This window comes from Hypomesus transpacificus, chromosome 2, assembly GCF_021917145.1.
Source record: "Hypomesus transpacificus isolate Combined female chromosome 2, fHypTra1, whole genome shotgun sequence".
In the NCBI taxonomy this organism is placed as follows: domain Eukaryota; kingdom Metazoa; phylum Chordata; class Actinopteri; order Osmeriformes; family Osmeridae; genus Hypomesus; species Hypomesus transpacificus.
Window position 1 is genome coordinate 15007758 of NC_061061.1, and position 17377 is coordinate 15025134.

At 40.7% G+C, this 17377-nt stretch overlaps 1 protein-coding gene across 3 annotated transcripts; it reads left to right on the forward strand.

Annotated features, from left to right (window-relative positions):
* Positions 1–7124: 7124 nt before the first annotated feature.
* tmod4 (tropomodulin 4 (muscle)) lies at positions 7125–17313 on the forward strand. Of its 3 annotated transcripts, none has more exons than XM_047028032.1 (10): positions 7125–7258; positions 11678–11872; positions 12288–12444; positions 12707–12829; positions 15142–15234; positions 15505–15635; positions 15809–15916; positions 16101–16244; positions 16492–16636; positions 17021–17313. In XM_047028032.1, the coding sequence occupies exons 2-10, from the start codon at positions 11771–11773 to the stop codon at positions 17041–17043; spliced, it is 1026 nt and encodes a 341-aa protein (XP_046883988.1). In that variant the 5' UTR covers positions 7125–7258; positions 11678–11770; the 3' UTR covers positions 17044–17313. The 3 variants fall into 3 exon arrangements, with proteins under 3 accessions (XP_046883988.1, XP_046883980.1, XP_046883997.1); XM_047028024.1 differs by lacking the exon at positions 7125–7258 and adding an exon at positions 8408–8492; XM_047028041.1 differs by lacking the exon at positions 7125–7258 and adding an exon at positions 11337–11443.
* The last annotated feature ends 64 nt before the right edge of the window (positions 17314–17377 follow it).

Consider the following 17377-nt stretch of genomic DNA (forward strand, 5'->3'; position numbering starts at 1 on the left):
CAGTGAGGCTTAGGTCATATTCAGTTACAGGTGAACTGAACCAATAACATTCCCACGCAAGAAGATGAAAGACTTATGCTTTGTAAGCACTGTTAAGAACAGCACCATCAGCTGTCTGTGAGAGAGTAGAGCGTAAACAGGTTAGAATACCGGGAGAAAAGAACAGGCCTTTAATTGCTTGAGGTGTAGCAAATCTAATCAAAAGGCTTTGGGATGGTTTGATTGTCTTCATGCTAACAAAATGGTGTAAGGTGACTATTCATGTTTTCTCAAACAAACACCCATGGGAGTTCATCTGAAAACATTAGAATTTGGTTGTAATGTACTTTTTTCCCACCTCTATTTTATTATCTTCACTGCATGTCCGATGACTACTTTCTCACCAATGACTACTCAGTTTCAGGAAAGGATTCAAAATCTTGCTGTACACTGGCCAAAAGAAACTGAAATATTTTCAAAAAGTAGTGGGGGGTAGCATAAGCAAAACATTAATATGAGAGAGCAAGACAACGTTTTGTTTGCTGATGAGGTAAGTACCTAAAAGCCTACTGCCAGAGTGAGATTGGTGAAATGTGGTGAATACATATTTTATGTGGTATCAAAAAGCATCAAAGTTAAATAAAATGAAGACAAAACAAATAAACACTTTTTTATTCCAGAATGTTGGTTTCAAGAAGGACTTGACTACAATACACTATCATGTGTGAAAATCATGAATCTGTCATTCAAGATCTTCATGGTAGGTGCCTGTATACTTCCTCATAGAACTAAATAAACCTGGAATTCAGTTTAGGCTGTGAACTACAGTATAAGGACTCAGCTTGCCAGTATTTGGCTCTGGGAACAGTCGTTTACCCTGTTCTCATCCTGTCATTGGCGTTGACACACAGCCAGATTTAAAGTGTTTACAGTAGCTGGGCCATGGATTATGGCTGTAAATCGCTCTGCAGTAAGGCGATGGATAGAGAAATATCTGAAAGGTTATTTGTGAATAAAGACAATGATTCAAAAGAGGGCTGCATCATTTCAATGTACCATCACAAGTTTTCACAAGACAGTTATGTGCAGACTGACCTCTGACCGATGTCTAGACTTGGGCAAAGGTCTCAGTTTATAAAGAACACTGAACATGCATGAATTTGCCAGGATAGCATATTTTATACAGTCAGTTATGTGTGTGAGTTTGTGTTCATTCTTGTCTGTTCAAAACACCTTATATTAAGTTCTGCCTCACACCTCACAATGGGCAAAGTCTAAGATGTTGGTGTGGCATGTGAGAGATGACCATTAAAACAACTTGGGCTTGATAAAGACATGCTCACATGTTCTGTGAGCAATTAAACAATGCAGCACACACCTTAGTTAAGTCACAAGTTTACCCAACCCTGCACAAACATGACCACTTCCAGTAATGTGAAGGAAAGCACTATCAGGAAAGGAATGGCATTGCGGCATTGTCTAATAATCAGATTGTGTTCCTTCCTTGTCTCAAGTATTTCAAACATGTTATTTCTTCACTACAAGTTGAAATGTACTTGTTGATGCTTGATGCACCTCCCCCTAAGATATGTATTAGACCCACAAGTTGCTTGTTTGACAATTAACAATTGTTCAGTAAAAGTCTTGAAGAAGCTTTTTCTACTTTAACACGGGTGACCGTGGGTGTGATATGTTATCCAAAATGTCTGAGGCTGTCAAGAAGATTAAAGGGGATTTTCTTTGGTATTTTGGTAAATTCCCTAGACTATTTTGCAAGAGAAGAAAACTAAACCTCCTTTCCAAAAAAACATCTGATGTAAAAGTACTGTACATAATGTAGTTATGGCATGTATAAAAGTGTACATAACATCACTGCAGACAAGTTTGGTGAGCATGCATACCAATCTATGTGGTTATACAATCAAGCTGTTTTGTATGACCCATGAGAACATTTTGATCCAAGGAGTGGATCTTGAGATCAGCTGGGATGAGGCATGACAGTGAGAACATGCAGTATGACGACTGGAATAAGCATGCAGGATTCAGCTTGTTGTGCGTGTATTGAATGGAACAGTTACGTCAGTCAATGGACAAGGAACGTCGTGTTCAGAACTAAAGCTTGGTTTGGGCTGGGACTGGAGCATGTCCTGACTTGCAACATAGACTCACTTTAGGCAAAGAGCTCAACAGACGTTACGAAATGTTAAAATAACAAGGACTAGTAACAACGGTCGTTCATCCTGGCCAGACTAGATCTTTAAGGATGATGGCGACATACCAGTGACACACCAAAACAACATTACAACACATCATTTTTTATGTTAGCAGTCTTTATGTAACCCCCTAAAAACCCTCACTGTCACCTGAACCTTTTTTCACCTAATCCCCATGTGATTCTGTTCTGCTGCCACAGAACACTGTATGAAGCCTTCTGAAATTAAATTTCTGACAGTTTGTCTCAGGCTGAAGATTAGAAGACACAGGAACACACTTTGTAAGTAAATGTTGTCAGGGTAGTTTTGGACATGATGGATGTTCATTACATAATTATGTTTTGTTGTGTTGTCAACACATGAGAATAAGCCATTTCATTTTAATTTTCCTGTTGTTCATTAGGGTTAGTAATGTCTTTCCTGAACACCCTTTGTTATTTAGTTTTGACCAGAAACCTCTGGCGGACTTTTGGGGCTTTTCTGAATCAGTTTAATTGTACAAACATTGATCTATCTTGCTCATTGTGATTTGGGAAATGCCATCATCTTGTTTTCCCTCCCCTTTTTGTTTTCACTGGTTCTTTCTCTTTCACTTTTAATATCTAATTACAGAGATAGAATGTGATATCTGTTCTCAACTCTGCTTCATCAATTTAGTTTGACATGATTCTCCTTCTCCCAAACTACCAATTTTTCTGTATACTTCTAGCATACTCCCTTTTCTTGGACTTTTCTCATTCCCCCCCATATTCCCCTGCTTTCGCCTCTCTGTGTGGCATGTGGTTTGGATTCCAGCCCAAGGACTATTCAGTCGATGAGAACAAGGCCCCCCCAGTACATTCTGTTTTCCACATTCCAAACCCTTGACATCAGCTTGGCTGGAGGAAGGACACGGGGGGGGGGGGGGGGCTTCTTGTTTTGCTTTCAATGATGACTGTGTGCGGGAAAAGGCCCCTGACCCCAGTCTGCCAGGCAGACCCTCAACTACGGCCCCTGCCGGCCTACAAGAAGACGTCCACACAACAATACCATCAAAGGCATCTTTTAAGGGGGGATGCTTCACATACCACATGTTGTTTTTCAGTATAAATTACGAGATGCCCAGATCCTGGGATTATCCTGGGAGTATGGAGATTCAGGTCACAGATTTAATGTAAACAATAAAACATACCCAAACCACTCTTGCTGTAACTTTGTATTGGGATACATATGTTTGTTTTATTACTTACATTCACATATATGCATTCAGCAGATGCTTTTATCCAAAGCGACTTCCAAGAGAGAGTTTTAAAAAGTGCAAAGGTCACTGATCATAACAACGAGATAGCGCCAAACATTGCGGGTAGCCATCATGAAGCATACATTGTGAAAACCAAAAGAGTCCCAAAGGGAAGAACAATAAGAGCATGTAGTTAGACAAGTTCCTCATCAGGGTATAGGTTCATGGTATATTTACACGTATCATCGAGATTGAGAGCCCTGGCAGATGCTGTATTGTGTCTGCACTGCTTCAATGGAGAGCAAGGCAATGAGAGGGGAAAACTGAAAGAAGGGGAGTGAGGGAGTGAGAGAAAAAGAGAGGGGGAGCAATGTGGTAGGAGGAGACATGAAACGCAAAGGGAAATTGGATCCCCTCTCACAGACAAAGCAGCCTGTGAGGTTCAGGGACAAAGGAAATGCGATCTGCCATGTGACCATGAACGCTGGGACTTTGCTCACACGTAGCACATACCTCGGCCTCCATTCAACTTTCCCCCCATTCAGGTTTATACATATTTACAAGCACAGAGAAAAACAGTGGTAATAAGGTCATTTCAAATATACAAAAAATGCATTAGACCTTTCCAATTCTCATTAACGTGACTACATTTGTATTTACCAGAGTAGACTTTTAATAAACTATTGTGTCAAATATAACTTAGCACGGGTTGCATATTTAGCCTGTTTGTCAAATGAGCTGCATACCTTAATGCTACCTGTTTCATGCCTCACCCAACTGAACCATGTATTAGATATGACTGCAGTACTTTGGGTGGAGAGAGAAAATACATCACTCATCTGAGTTTTAAGACATTTGAACAATGACAGGCATGGTGGGTGTGTGTATTCATTCCATTCCAACCTACCATCCAGTATCACTGATCACCCTAACTCACCTCCCCACTGGGGCGTTATACTGACAAAGAACCTCTCACTCCCATAGATTCAAGATACGATGTAGATACAATAATATGTCATCTCACAACATGAAGAGTTGAATAGTCCATACTTGGTGACAACTAGCTAGTTAAGATAAGAAACAACCTTGTGGATGGCAGAATGAGTCAATGGGACGGCCGAGTCATGCATGCTGTTCAAAATTAAAATGTATTCATCTGTTAAAATGTATCTGATAATTGTTCAATTTTCATCAATATAATAATTGTGATTAACATGAATCCAGAAAAATCTACTTAAATTGCCCAAATGATAACTCGACAGACATAACACAACACCAGAGACTACAGATCTTGCCTTCCTGACACAATAACTTGATACAGTAAGGTAATCGTGAGACAGCAACAGCAAACATGCCATGACCTTTTATAGTACCAAAGAGAACACACATACAAGTTTTAATCGAGCTAACTTTGTAGTACTTCCGAGCTATCAATAAGAAAGACTATTACATTCTATTGAATGTGCTTGTAGTTTCTGACACATGATTGGATCTTACAGTTTCAGGTGTTCCTGAACCCAAACTGAATAGGAGTCACCTAAACAGATTTTTGTTTGCTGTAAACTCTCGTGCTCCGAGCACTTTCTGTATGTGTAAACTCTGAGAATAGACATATTTGCAACAAAGACCTTTTGTCTTTCAGCTTAACTTGTTCCTCGTTTTGAAGAGCGAGCCCATCTGGTGGCCAAATTGAGAATTACGTTTATTTGGTTAATTTCCTGTTTGGAAGCTTTTTAGTGACGCAAGAGACCTTAAATAAGGAAGTCTATTGTGTTTTAATGTCTATTACACATTTTTTCCAGGTGGCAAAAAAACTATTCTGTGCACGTCAATTCAACATTTTCTGCATACGTAACTATTCACAAAACAGGGACCAGAAACTTCTGTCACAAGCGATGCCAGCTCATGTTGTGGTCCCCAATACAGTATTTGATACAGTAAAGAAGGTTTATGATGAAGTAGGAGTACGAAAGAGTTTCATTTTATGGGGTTTTCCTGTTGACCATGTTAATCTCTCTCTCTCTTCCTCCCTCTCTCTCTCTCTCTTTCTCTCTTCGCACATTACTTTTATTGTCTCTTTATCTCTCTATTTGTCACCACGTCACTTTATGGGCAATGACTGGCAGAAAAAGTGATTTAGGTATTTGTTGTTTAAGTTTTTTTGAATGAGTTTTAACATGCGCCCACTGAAATCAGTTGTGACAAGAAACACTGTGTAGGCTACTGGGCTTTTTGTCTGTTACAGTAAGCACATTGGTTGGTGCTATGTCAAAATATACCCAGTGCCACTTAACTGATTGAGTCAAACTTTGATTGAGTCAAAATGTATCTCAAACTGATACAGATACAAAATACTGATACAAACTGATACTGATACAAAATACAGAATCAAAACTAAAGTTTTACAAAAGATTTAATCTGAATTGATCATAGATTTCTTTCATTTTTCAAGCATACGTAGCATATTGTGTAACACAGCAATGTTTCATCATGTGACAATAACGTTAGGTTGGTTAGTTAACTAGCCTAATGCATGCTTGAATAATTAATGTGTTGTAATATACAGAGCACAAGAGGTGTGCATGTTTCATTATTGCCACAATGGTGTTGATCTAACAGAGAGAACCCAGATCCTGAATGGAGATTTGCCGCCTCCTGGAGGGACTAAATTGTAATACAGAAGCATGCGGATGTATTGGATGTCACCACAAAAAACATGTGATTTAAAATGAAAACCACACCATTTATGAAAGGAGCCTTTTTGCTATTGAGGTTTAAGGAACTTCCTATCAACTGTTAAAATTATATCAAATTGCCTATCCCTTAGCTTCATTATAGCATTGCAAACTATAAAACAAGCCTTGCTCAAGCCTTATCTTCAGCTATTGCTCCTGACCTGTTGCATATGATAAGAAATGCTTTCAAAATGGTATTGTTTTATATTTTTTGCATCCACAGAAAATCTGCTGGGAACTATCCAACTAAACTAAGTGTCACATAATCCTGAAGAAAGAAGGACACATTGACTGTGTTGTAGAACACCGGAGAAGTTTCAGATACAAAGAGGGGGTTGGACTAAGCAAAGGAAGTGATAACTATAGAAACCCAAAGGCAGTGCTGTCTACAAATCATCCAAGAACTCAGATCAGGCATGAATTTATCAGAGAAAGAAAACAGGAGTAAAGTTAGGGAGATAGGAAAAGCATGGTTCCAATGACCAATATCATGACATAGACATTCAGTAGCGTATCTGTAACCATGGGTCAGACAGTCAAATGGTCAGATTCATTCAAATGACGACCACTAGGTGTCATCGTTTCCTTACAGCAGTTCCATTCCCTGATGGCAGTTTGAATCCTGATGAGCACATGGATGGTCCCATCACTCCCTACACCCACCCCCACTCTCCAGTGATTCACAGTCACTCTTGCAAAGCCCAAATAATAAAATGCTGACCTCTCAAAACGCTGCCAGTATCCGTGTCTCGGCATCGCAGCCTAGAAGCCTGGCACACCAGAGACAGGGAGAGGGACAGAGAAAGGAAGAGAGAGAGAGACATAAGGAGAGGGACAGAGAGAGGACGAGAGAGAGAGACATAAGGAGAGGGACAGAGAGAGGACGAGAGAGAGAGGCATAAGGAGAGGGACAGAGAGAGGAAGAGAGAGAGAGAAAGAGAGACACAAGGAAAGGGACAGAGAGAGGAAGAGAGAGAGAGACATAAGGGGAGGGGGAGATAGAAAAAAAAGAAAAACAGCCGGAGGGGGAGAGAGAAAAAAGAGAAACAACATTATCTGGTTTCTACTGTGGGCTTTGCCTTGCCGAGGGGCTCCACTGCTACTTTGTGAAGGTAGGTGAGAGGCTGTTTCTCTCTCTGAACTAGTGTAATACTGCTGGCAAGGGGATCTCCGTGTTTAATCTCTCTCTCTCTTTCTTTCTCTCTCTCTCTCTGGCTGTCTGCTTGGGGCAACAGGTTACCAAATGTGCCACCGTGCATGAGTGACATGTGGCAAAAGCATGTGTATTTGAACACGTGATGAGCAGATTCATTTATGTACCATGAACAATTGTATTGCATTGTAGTGGAAATCAACTATATTTTAAATTGAATGCAATGTTGCTCTGTGTTCACGTGTGTTTGATAAATTGCATTGACAGATGGGTATGCATCTACCCAGACCAAATCCTTTTTGTTCTATTATTGCCCAGGCTAACGTTGCCCAAGAGTTGACATTTCACTGGGGCATTTCCAATGAGGGGCGCCACAGGGGTACCTAAACTAAAATATTGTCACTCAAATGAAACTATTTTTTAGGCATGTTGGGGTTAAGTCATCTAATAGCTGTCCAATGCTTTGCACTTAATTCATCATGGGGCTTTTTGTGATGTTGACTCAGGGGGACTATAGAATTAGAAGTGGGGGAGGGAGTAAAGTCCCGTTGTTTAGTTACAGTAACTTAGCGGCGCATGGAAGGAACTTGCTATGCCGGTGTATTGATGTGTAGAGGGTAGATGTTTTGCATGTAGATACTGTTAGCATATCATTTGCTTCTCATTCACAATGTTTTGCTCTGTAGGAATATGAAATTGAAACAACTTAATTATCTTTTTATGTCATGAAGTACCATTCCACAAATGTACTCCCCTTAAAATATTGTCGGTACATTTTGTAATTTCACGATAAACACTAAATGCTATGGGAAGATTTCTTCATTTCACTTTAGTCCATGTAGGCTACTCTATACACTACTTTTGTGACCTAGGCCTACATATTTACACCAACCATTTATATGAATTACAATGTTCATCGGCAAGCTCTTCCCATTCATTCCTTTGAAACCCCTTCACAATGAACAACACCATACAGTAATTTTGGAATAAACATTCTTAGTCCTCCAAATGGCACTCTTGGGCTGGGTTGAGAGTGCAACCCAAGCCAAAGAAGATTTACGCCATTGCAAGAAGCTGACTTGTGAAGCTAAAATTAAGCTAGGGTTGATTTGGAATTTTACACTTCAGTGGTAAGGACTGAAGGAGCCGACCTGCAAATGGTGTGAGATCTCCTGATCTGCCAGCCGGACAAAGTGAGTCACAGCTTTGGGCACTTTGGACACCGTTTCTAATGTTCTTTCTACACGCCATGTTGCCTGTCATACAGGTAGTGTGTTAGACTCTCACCTTGACCTGAATTGCGTAATGCAGTTAGATCATATTGAGTCTTGCCAGATGTGAACAAGACTATGGATTGTACAAAGTCCCTTGTACTCGAGAGACTTGGAAAAATCACTTTACATCTGAATATGTTGAGAGTACCTAAGAGTTTCAGTCTGGACAGTAATTGTTGACAAAAACATGTTGTACAGTATGTGACAAAACATGTTCCATTAATATCAGAACTGTGCAAAAGAGGGACTACAAGACTTGAGATAAATCCATTTTATTTTATACAGATTCCCTTCTGTGTCAACAGGTATTTCCATTTTTATCTCATGGATTAAAATGTCTTACCACCATTTTCCTTTAGGAAATGGAGAATGCGAGGGAGAGGAGCCAGCTAATAAATGCCTCTCCTGTAATGGTTTGGTTGTTAACTCACATTTGTGGATAATGCTTGTGGAAAGACACAATCTGACCCAGCTAGTTTGTAAGGTCTTCCATTCTCACATTACATTTACATTTAGTCATTTAGCAGACGCTCTTATCCAGAGCGACTTACAGTAAGTACAGGAACATTCCCCCCAAGGCAAGTAGGGTGAAGTGCCTTGCCCAAGGACACAACGTCATTTGGTACGGCGGGGAATCGATCCGGCAACCTTCTGATTACTAGCCCCGACTCCCTCACTGGTCAGCCATCTGTCCCCACATTGTTTTGTTTCCCATAAAAACCCATGGGAATTCTATAGACAGGTGTGCATTCATTAGCATCCAATCTGTTGTTTCATGGAATATGAGACATCCTATTTACAATGTTACTGCAAGTCAAACCATGACAGTTGAACTCTAGGGCCCAGTTTCACAGACATGGATTAAGCCTAGTCCTGAAGTAAGTGAAAAGTTCAATGAAGATCTCCATTGAAAACGTTTTTAGTCTAGGATTAGGTTTATATTCATCTTTGGGAAACTGGCCCTAGGTCATTTATCTTGTATACGTGGTATATTCCAAATCACAACTCTTACATTAACTTATAATTAGACTTATTTCAATTCATGTATGGAATGGGCATGCACAAATATGATTACAATTATCATGGCCATTTTGTTATGATTCATTATCATGTAGTTGGTTGCTGTTAATTGAAAGGCCATTTGGGCCTTGTCATCTGATCTCCAGGGCATGGATATTATGAAACTCACAAAGTCACCATATTCATGTAAACAAAACCCCAGACTTAGGGGCTGCATCAATATGATTCTTTTTTTTGTCCAGTGAGATCTCCACAAGTTAATTGAAATGGGTTGGAAAGCTTGTCCTAAAGCACCTCTGGCAAGGTAGAGGGGAAAGGGAAAAGGCTGAGAATGGTTACTATGGTTACTCCTTTACTTATAAGCAAGTTTAAAGTATTCAGACACTTCAGAATGGCATCTGACATGAACCTAAAGTGTGACTCGGGTATTCTGCACCTTCTGTTCTTATCTCCTCTATCTTTCCCAAACAATCAGCTGTTTGATCCAGTGTATAAGTTGTTGGCTTTACACATTAGAGCACCACTGTGCAAATGTCATGGTGTCCATGGAACACTAAGATTGTAAAAAACACAGACATGCACACACACCACGCAGGCACTTCCTGTCAAGATGAACATTTCAATTTCAGACATTGTATAAAATGGCATTGTGATCCGTAGCACATTGTTTACATTTACATTTAGTCATTTAGCAGACGTTCTTATCCAGAGTGACGTACAGTAAGTACAGGGACATTCCCCCGAGGCAAGTAGGGTGAAGTGCCTTGCCCAAGGACCCAACGTCATTTGGCACAGCCGGGAACTGAACCAGCAACCTTTTGATTACTAGCCTGATTCCCTAACCGCTCAGCCACCTGACTTTACGGGTACATTACTCTACTATACAGTCATTGTATTTAGTTTATGTTATAAATCCATAGTCAAAGACTGTGTACATGTGCCTTTCATCTAGTCACAAGCTATGTGTGTGTCTACTAATAAACATTGCCATTGTAACCTGATCGGTGGATACATTCACCTTGTTGACATGAAGGCTAAGGGCGTATCACTTTCAGTGGACCTTGGTGAAGGAAATGTGACATTGACATTGCTATTAAAATGTGTGGGTACATTATTATTGTCCCTGGTGGTATTAAAGATTCGACACACCTGATGAGTTACTTACTTCCACGCAGTTTCTCATCATCTATTTACTTTTTACCAGGTTATTCATCATTTACTGTATGCTGATTCTGAATCACAGAAACAGAAAGTTAGGGGTTTCTCTTGTTTTCATTACTTGATATGATTGATTTTGGAGAAGAAAAAAAATTGTTTTGACCAAGTTGGAATGGAATTTTGGCTGAACATTCAAATGGATTTGACCTCTTATACGATGCTACATTACTCACACAGTGAGTCATCTACTTTGCCTAAGGTATTCAATTGTTATGGCATTTCCTCTTGTGGGCGCCCAGGCTTAATATAGTCATTGTTTCTCGTTTTTCCACCACTACTGCTGAAAATGTACTACAGACCAGTTTGTTGTACCAGTGTGTTGGTACTCTATCTGTGGTCATTCAGCGTTAGGTTTTGTGGCTTTTCAGGGGTGGGATCTAATATACTGTATGAGTGTCAGTCAGTGATAAAAAAGGAAACACCCTTTCCACCCCACTCCTTCCCTTCTCACGTCTCTGCTCTGTAACTCTAAACCTGTTGCTCACTGCACTGGAACTAAGAATAGCAAAGAACTAGCTCTCTCTTTCTCTCTCTTGCTGCTTCTCTTTCGTTTTCCTACCTTCACCCAATTGCCTGAATTAATTCTCTTTCTCTCTGTCACTTTGTTTGTCATGGCGCGTTGAAGTTAGCATGTAAGATGTGTGAATCTGTGATCTGATTCCAGTTCAGCTTTGGCACATGTACATTAGTGTTGAATACAGTCCATTGTGCATTTCGTGTTGATAAGTGAAACTACGATATCTTGTGTAGAGCCATTAAGCAGTGAGCTGTCTCAATAAACAAGTCAAAGTCAGTTAAGTCAAATTGGATATTATCTTCATAATATCTAAACTCATACCCTCTTTTTTCTCTGTCCCCTTTCGCAGACAGTGCCCTCTTCAACAGTGGTGTGTGGAGCAGTGTGTGAGTGTGTGTGTGTATGAGAGAGAGCCGTAGGAGGCCCCCACCAGTCTGCAGACATGTCGGACCCCCGGGACATAGACGAGGATGCGCTCCTCAAGGGCCTCAGCCCACAGGAGCTGGAGCAACTGGAGTTTGAACTACAGGATTTGGATCCAGAGGTACAAGCCTGGATAAGGAGGAACACCCAGGGATACTGGGGCTGTAGTCTCCAGTAGTAGGGGATGGAGAAAGAATACACATCACATTTGGGTTGGGGTTCATTGACACACAAATGCCAAAGTTTAAAACAGGTAGAGTACCATAACTGTGTACTGTACTTTACCTCAACTGGGACGATAACATATAAAGACAAAATGTCTATCCAGAGGGATTTAACCACCACCACATTAACCACTGTTTTAAATCGCTTTGGAAAAAAGTGGCAGCTTAATTTTTTATTGTATTTCTCAAGACTACAGCCATCTAGGTTGCCATGGTTGCTTTCAGTACAGCCAGATAAAACACGTAGGAAGACCAGCGAGAACAATCTGTACTTGTCTCTGCCACATAAACATCACCTCTGCCCTCCCTCAGAACGCCATGCTGCCAGCCGGCTACCGCCAGCGTGACCAGACTAAGAAAAACCCGACAGGACAGTTTGACCGTGACGCCCTGATGGACCACCTGGAGAAGCAGGCTCTGGAGCATGCAGACAGGGACGACCTAGTGCCCTTCACTGGAGAGAAGAAAGGTAGTTAACTGAGCTTCAGCAACCTTTTGAAAACTCTTGAAGGGACATCTGCACTCTAAATACTCAATATGCATAGATTTATGGCAGCATGCAGAAAACAAACTCATATTGAGCATACAATCTTTGTGTGTCCATGTGTTGCCATGCAAATGTTACTGGAAGGAAACTGGTGAGAACTCACCATTATTAAGGTTTTTGGTCTGAAGACTACATCTTTAGTTCTCCCCTCTCTGCCCCTTTCTGTCTCCCTATATTTATCCAGGGAAGACCTTTGTGCCTAAGCCAGGTTCAGGAAAAATCCCTGATAGTGAACAGATCACCCTAGAACCAGAGCTGGAGGAGGCTCTGAAGAATGCCACTGATGCCGAGATGTGTGACATCGCAGGTGAGACAAACACACACACATTTCTTTCATCGAAACTGGAGACTCAATATTTATCGATTCAAGTAAATGCATTTTTTCTTTGACAAGTGAGTACATGCTTGTGGTCCAAATTAATATGACGCGGCCATTAAGCTGTAATCTTGGATTTCCTTTCCTGGAGGTCTATTCTTTCATGCAGGCTTGGAGTTACTATGACGATAGCTTTTGTGTTGTGGCCCAATGACATGATTGTGCTACTGGTCCATTTTATTCCATTGTTTTTGTTGGCACATTATGTGGCAATATTTAGTTAGATCAGTGTTGGGTTCACATAACACATTGTAGTTGGATGAAACACCCCCCACTTAAAGACAAACATGGAACCATGGGATGTGGGGCATGGCATCATGGGGGTTCCAATTCCCCACACTCAACAATACCAAAATAGGCCTGCATAGGTCCACCAAAGGCAGGGTGGAGTGGGAAGGGAGGAAGAAGGAGAAGGGGGGGAAGGGGGTTAATGAGTTGAATGTTGGGGACAGATACTGTATCAATTTTAACCAGACACTGTGGCAATGAACAACTGCACACTCATTTGGACCAACCATTTTTGTGTTTATTTGCTGAGGCAATTGATCTGCAAAATGTTATTGCGGGATTATGTATTAAGTTAGCATGTTGGAGTTTTTTTTATATGTTTCTCCCCCAAGGTATTTTTTTTGTCTTGGTGGACTTCACCGATGTACTGTTAGTTTTTTGGCCCACACTGTTATTTACAAAAAGTCCTAATAAAGTCAATGCATTAACAGGAAGTCGGTGTATTAGCAGTAAGCTGATGCTTCCATGGAAATATTTATAGTATTGTACTGTACTGTATAAATCCATGGATTTCACACAAACTGTATAAGAAATGCAGACTTATTTTTAGCTATGGCACAAACAAAAACAATATCTAAAAAGTAAATTGTTCCAAAATTCTTATTCTGTTATGTTTTCTTGTGTTCCTGTGTAAAGTTGTAGTTTCCTGTAGGGTGTTCTTAAGCATGCATTGGACAGTCACCCAGAAAGTGACAGTGGGGGTTTGGGGGAGTCTAGGCCAGATAGATTAGTCTGTCAGCCCTCTCACTGAGTCCACAGTTTTAACCATGGAGGGAGCCTAGATGGGGATTAGAACTTCGTTAGCCTCTGTCAATCTTTTGTTTTGGTGTCAGTGGGAGACATGTGTGTGTGTGTTTGTGTGTGTGTGGTGTATATATGTATGTCAAAGAAAGAGAGAGACACAGAGATATAGAAAGAGAGAGAGACAGAACGAAAGATGTAGACACAGTGTGAGAATATAAAACGAAGAGTGTGTGTAATCCATGATGGACAGGCTGGCCAGCTCAACAGGAAGGGAAGCTTTTTCCTTAACTCTATTTATCCCGGGAGAGGGGCGAGAGGGCAGCATGTTGCACTATGAAGCTAACATTGACCAAGGCTGCTCAGAACTGATATGGTGCCGTTGGCTCCTTGCTGCAAGCAGCTGTCTCTGCATCTCTCTATCGTCACAAGGCCATTCCCAGAGTTTCATGCTCCAGGTCAGGGGGCTGTTGGGGGTATGCTGTCGCAGCAGTTGGTGTGTGACACAGTTTGGTGGAGATGGGCCGGCTGCAACCAAAAGAAGAGAAGGCATTTGAAGCACTGCCTCCTGCTGGTGAATCGTAACACTCGCAGAAGCAACAAATCTACTTAAAACTACACTGCAAATTTTTTAGAAGGCCATTGTGATTTGCCCCATCTTGCAAAAGGAAACATAGCTGAGCTGTCCCAGCTCAAACACATTGTCGATTTTGTTATTCAAAGTTCTGATGCCCTAGCTAGTAGAATGCCACTGTACCATACAGTGTTTCTCTGTGCCTATATATGAACTCAAACAAGAAGCAAGACAATCCATCATTTAGTGTTGAACCATTATCAACAAGAAAAACACTGGGCTTTTCTACATCCCTCACATAATTGCTGGGTGTCTTAACATTTTAACAGCCTGAAATTTTATTGATTTGATTGATTCCCAGGAGGGCAAATTTGGCTGTTACAGCAGCAGAAAAACTTGGACAAATAATACATCTATAATCTCAACACAATGGACATTTAAAAACATAAACGACACAAACATATGAGCAAGAAGAAGCAGGAGTACATAAGCAGTAAGAAGTACATGGAATTCTTTGTACTACTCCTTTACTGTTTCCTAGCTACAGTATGTCCTTTATGAATTCTACATGTACATTTCTAAATAAATACTTATACTATAGTTTTGCTAACTAACAGTCTCCTCAACAATGTCTTTTCAGCCATCCTGGGAATGTACACATTGATGAGTAACAAGCAGTACTACGATGCCCTGGGCACGACAGGCACCATCGCCAACACAGAGGGAATCAACAGTATGTGGGAAATATTCAACCAGTCTTTCTTTAAAATATCTAGACAATGTTAGCAGTAGGCTTGAGTTTTTTAATTGTGATATAATAACAATCTACTAGAATTTTAGTGCATTAATTAATCCAAGGACGATGATAGCATTAATGCCCACATTCTAATGTAGACATAATGGTATGGATTCTTCGCATTTCTTCATGGACCTTGATTATGAATACCCCACCATAGTAGCTTACTGCACAGCTCCCTCACCTGTGGTACTCTGGTACCTCCAGGCGTAGTTAAACCAGACCCGTTCAAGATCTTCCCGGAAGAGCCCCCCAACACCACCGATGTAGAGGGCACCTTGCGGAGTATCCAGAAAAATGACAGAAGCCTGACAGAAGTCAACCTCAACAACATCAAGGTAAGGGCAGTGGTTTCACACAGTATTGGGATCACACAACTTTGGTTTATAAATCTTCTTGAAGGAGTAGACTGGTGTCGATACTACAGTTCCAGTGAGGGGGTAGATTCGGTTTGAGCTTTGAATGAACTGAGAGCCTTTGAAAGTACTGACTATCCACTTTTCTTGTTTAGGACATACCCATTCCCACATTGAAAGAGATCTTTGAGGCGATGAAACAAAACTCTTCTGTGGAGACACTGAGCATTGCTGCTACTCGTAGCAATGACCCTGTGGCCTATGTAAGTTTTCTGTTCATCAGGTGTGATATCATAATAAATTAACTTTACTGAATAAAAGGCTATAAATAATGGACATAACAGACATACCTCTGTAGCTACTACCGGTGCTCCCCTTTTCATGAAAGTTTAGAAAGAGCTTCCTGAAATCAGTTTCTTCTTGTATGTTTGTGTGTGTGCGGTTCAGGCTGTTGCTGAGATGCTTCATGACAACACTACCCTTCAGAGTCTTAACATTGAGTCCAACTTTATCACTGGAGAGGGTATGATGGCTATTGTCAAGGCCCTGGCCAACAATACAACACTACTGGAGCTCAAGATAGATAACCAGGTCAGATATCCCATTTTACTTTATGGACTTACATCTTACATCTACTTGTAACTTGTAAGTAGACTTACATCTACTTACTTATATCATAACATGAGTTACACATCATTTAGTAATTTGTAACAACTGATTGCTAATGAATTTCATTACCTACTTTAGATATCCATGTCGTGACAGTTTTCGATTAGATATGTTCTGCTCAGCTGTTTTAACCAATTCACTCAATTTTGCTTTCCTTATCCATCAACAGAGACAGAAACTGGGAGACTCAGTGGAGATGGAGATAGCCACCATGTTGGAGAACAACTCCAGCATCATTAAGTTTGGATATCATTTCACCCAGCAGGGGCCCCGCGCCAGAGCAGGCATGGCTGTCACCAGGAACAACGACATCCGTGAGTGTAGAGGAATTCACACATAAACCTTTAAACGATTGTCAGGACTACACTTCGAAGCATTCCAATTGTGTCCACAGAAGTACAATATTATTGATAGCACTGTATCTGGGAAGTGATTTACAGCTGAGAAAGTCAATCATTCTGATTCAACATAAAATGTTGCCAATCCAAGTATAAGCATGTTGATTTCAAAGTTGAATTTGTTTTGTAAATATGGTGTACAAGGACATGAAGTAGGAATAGAATGTTATGATAACCGTATACTCTTACTTAGAAGTCAATGTTAGTGACCATCAGTAAAGTTTGTGATAATGTGTTAGTGTGGTGTCACAGCTCTTGGGTGACAGTCAGCCACCTGGTATTTCTCTCTCTTCCATCCAGTTCGCCAACAGAGAGTAGGATGAAGGAAGAGGAACAACATCCCCCTCTTTCTCTTGGCTATAAATTCAGCCCTTGGAGATTCTGACTGTGAAAGACTGCCCTTGACATCCTTGTGCTAGCTTTGACAGTGGGGTGCAACGAAGCTCACAAAAGTCCTCATCACATGCTTGGATTATAGCTACACAACTTATAAACAACATCGAGAAGAGCCAAATATTATTTTTTTCCTTCTACATTAACTGCATTCTGTAGAACATTAAACTCAATCATAAAGCATGTACAGTTCATCTAAATGTGATGTGTCTTTTCTGCTTCCAGAGCATGCAATAACGACATCCAACAAAAACCAACAGATTT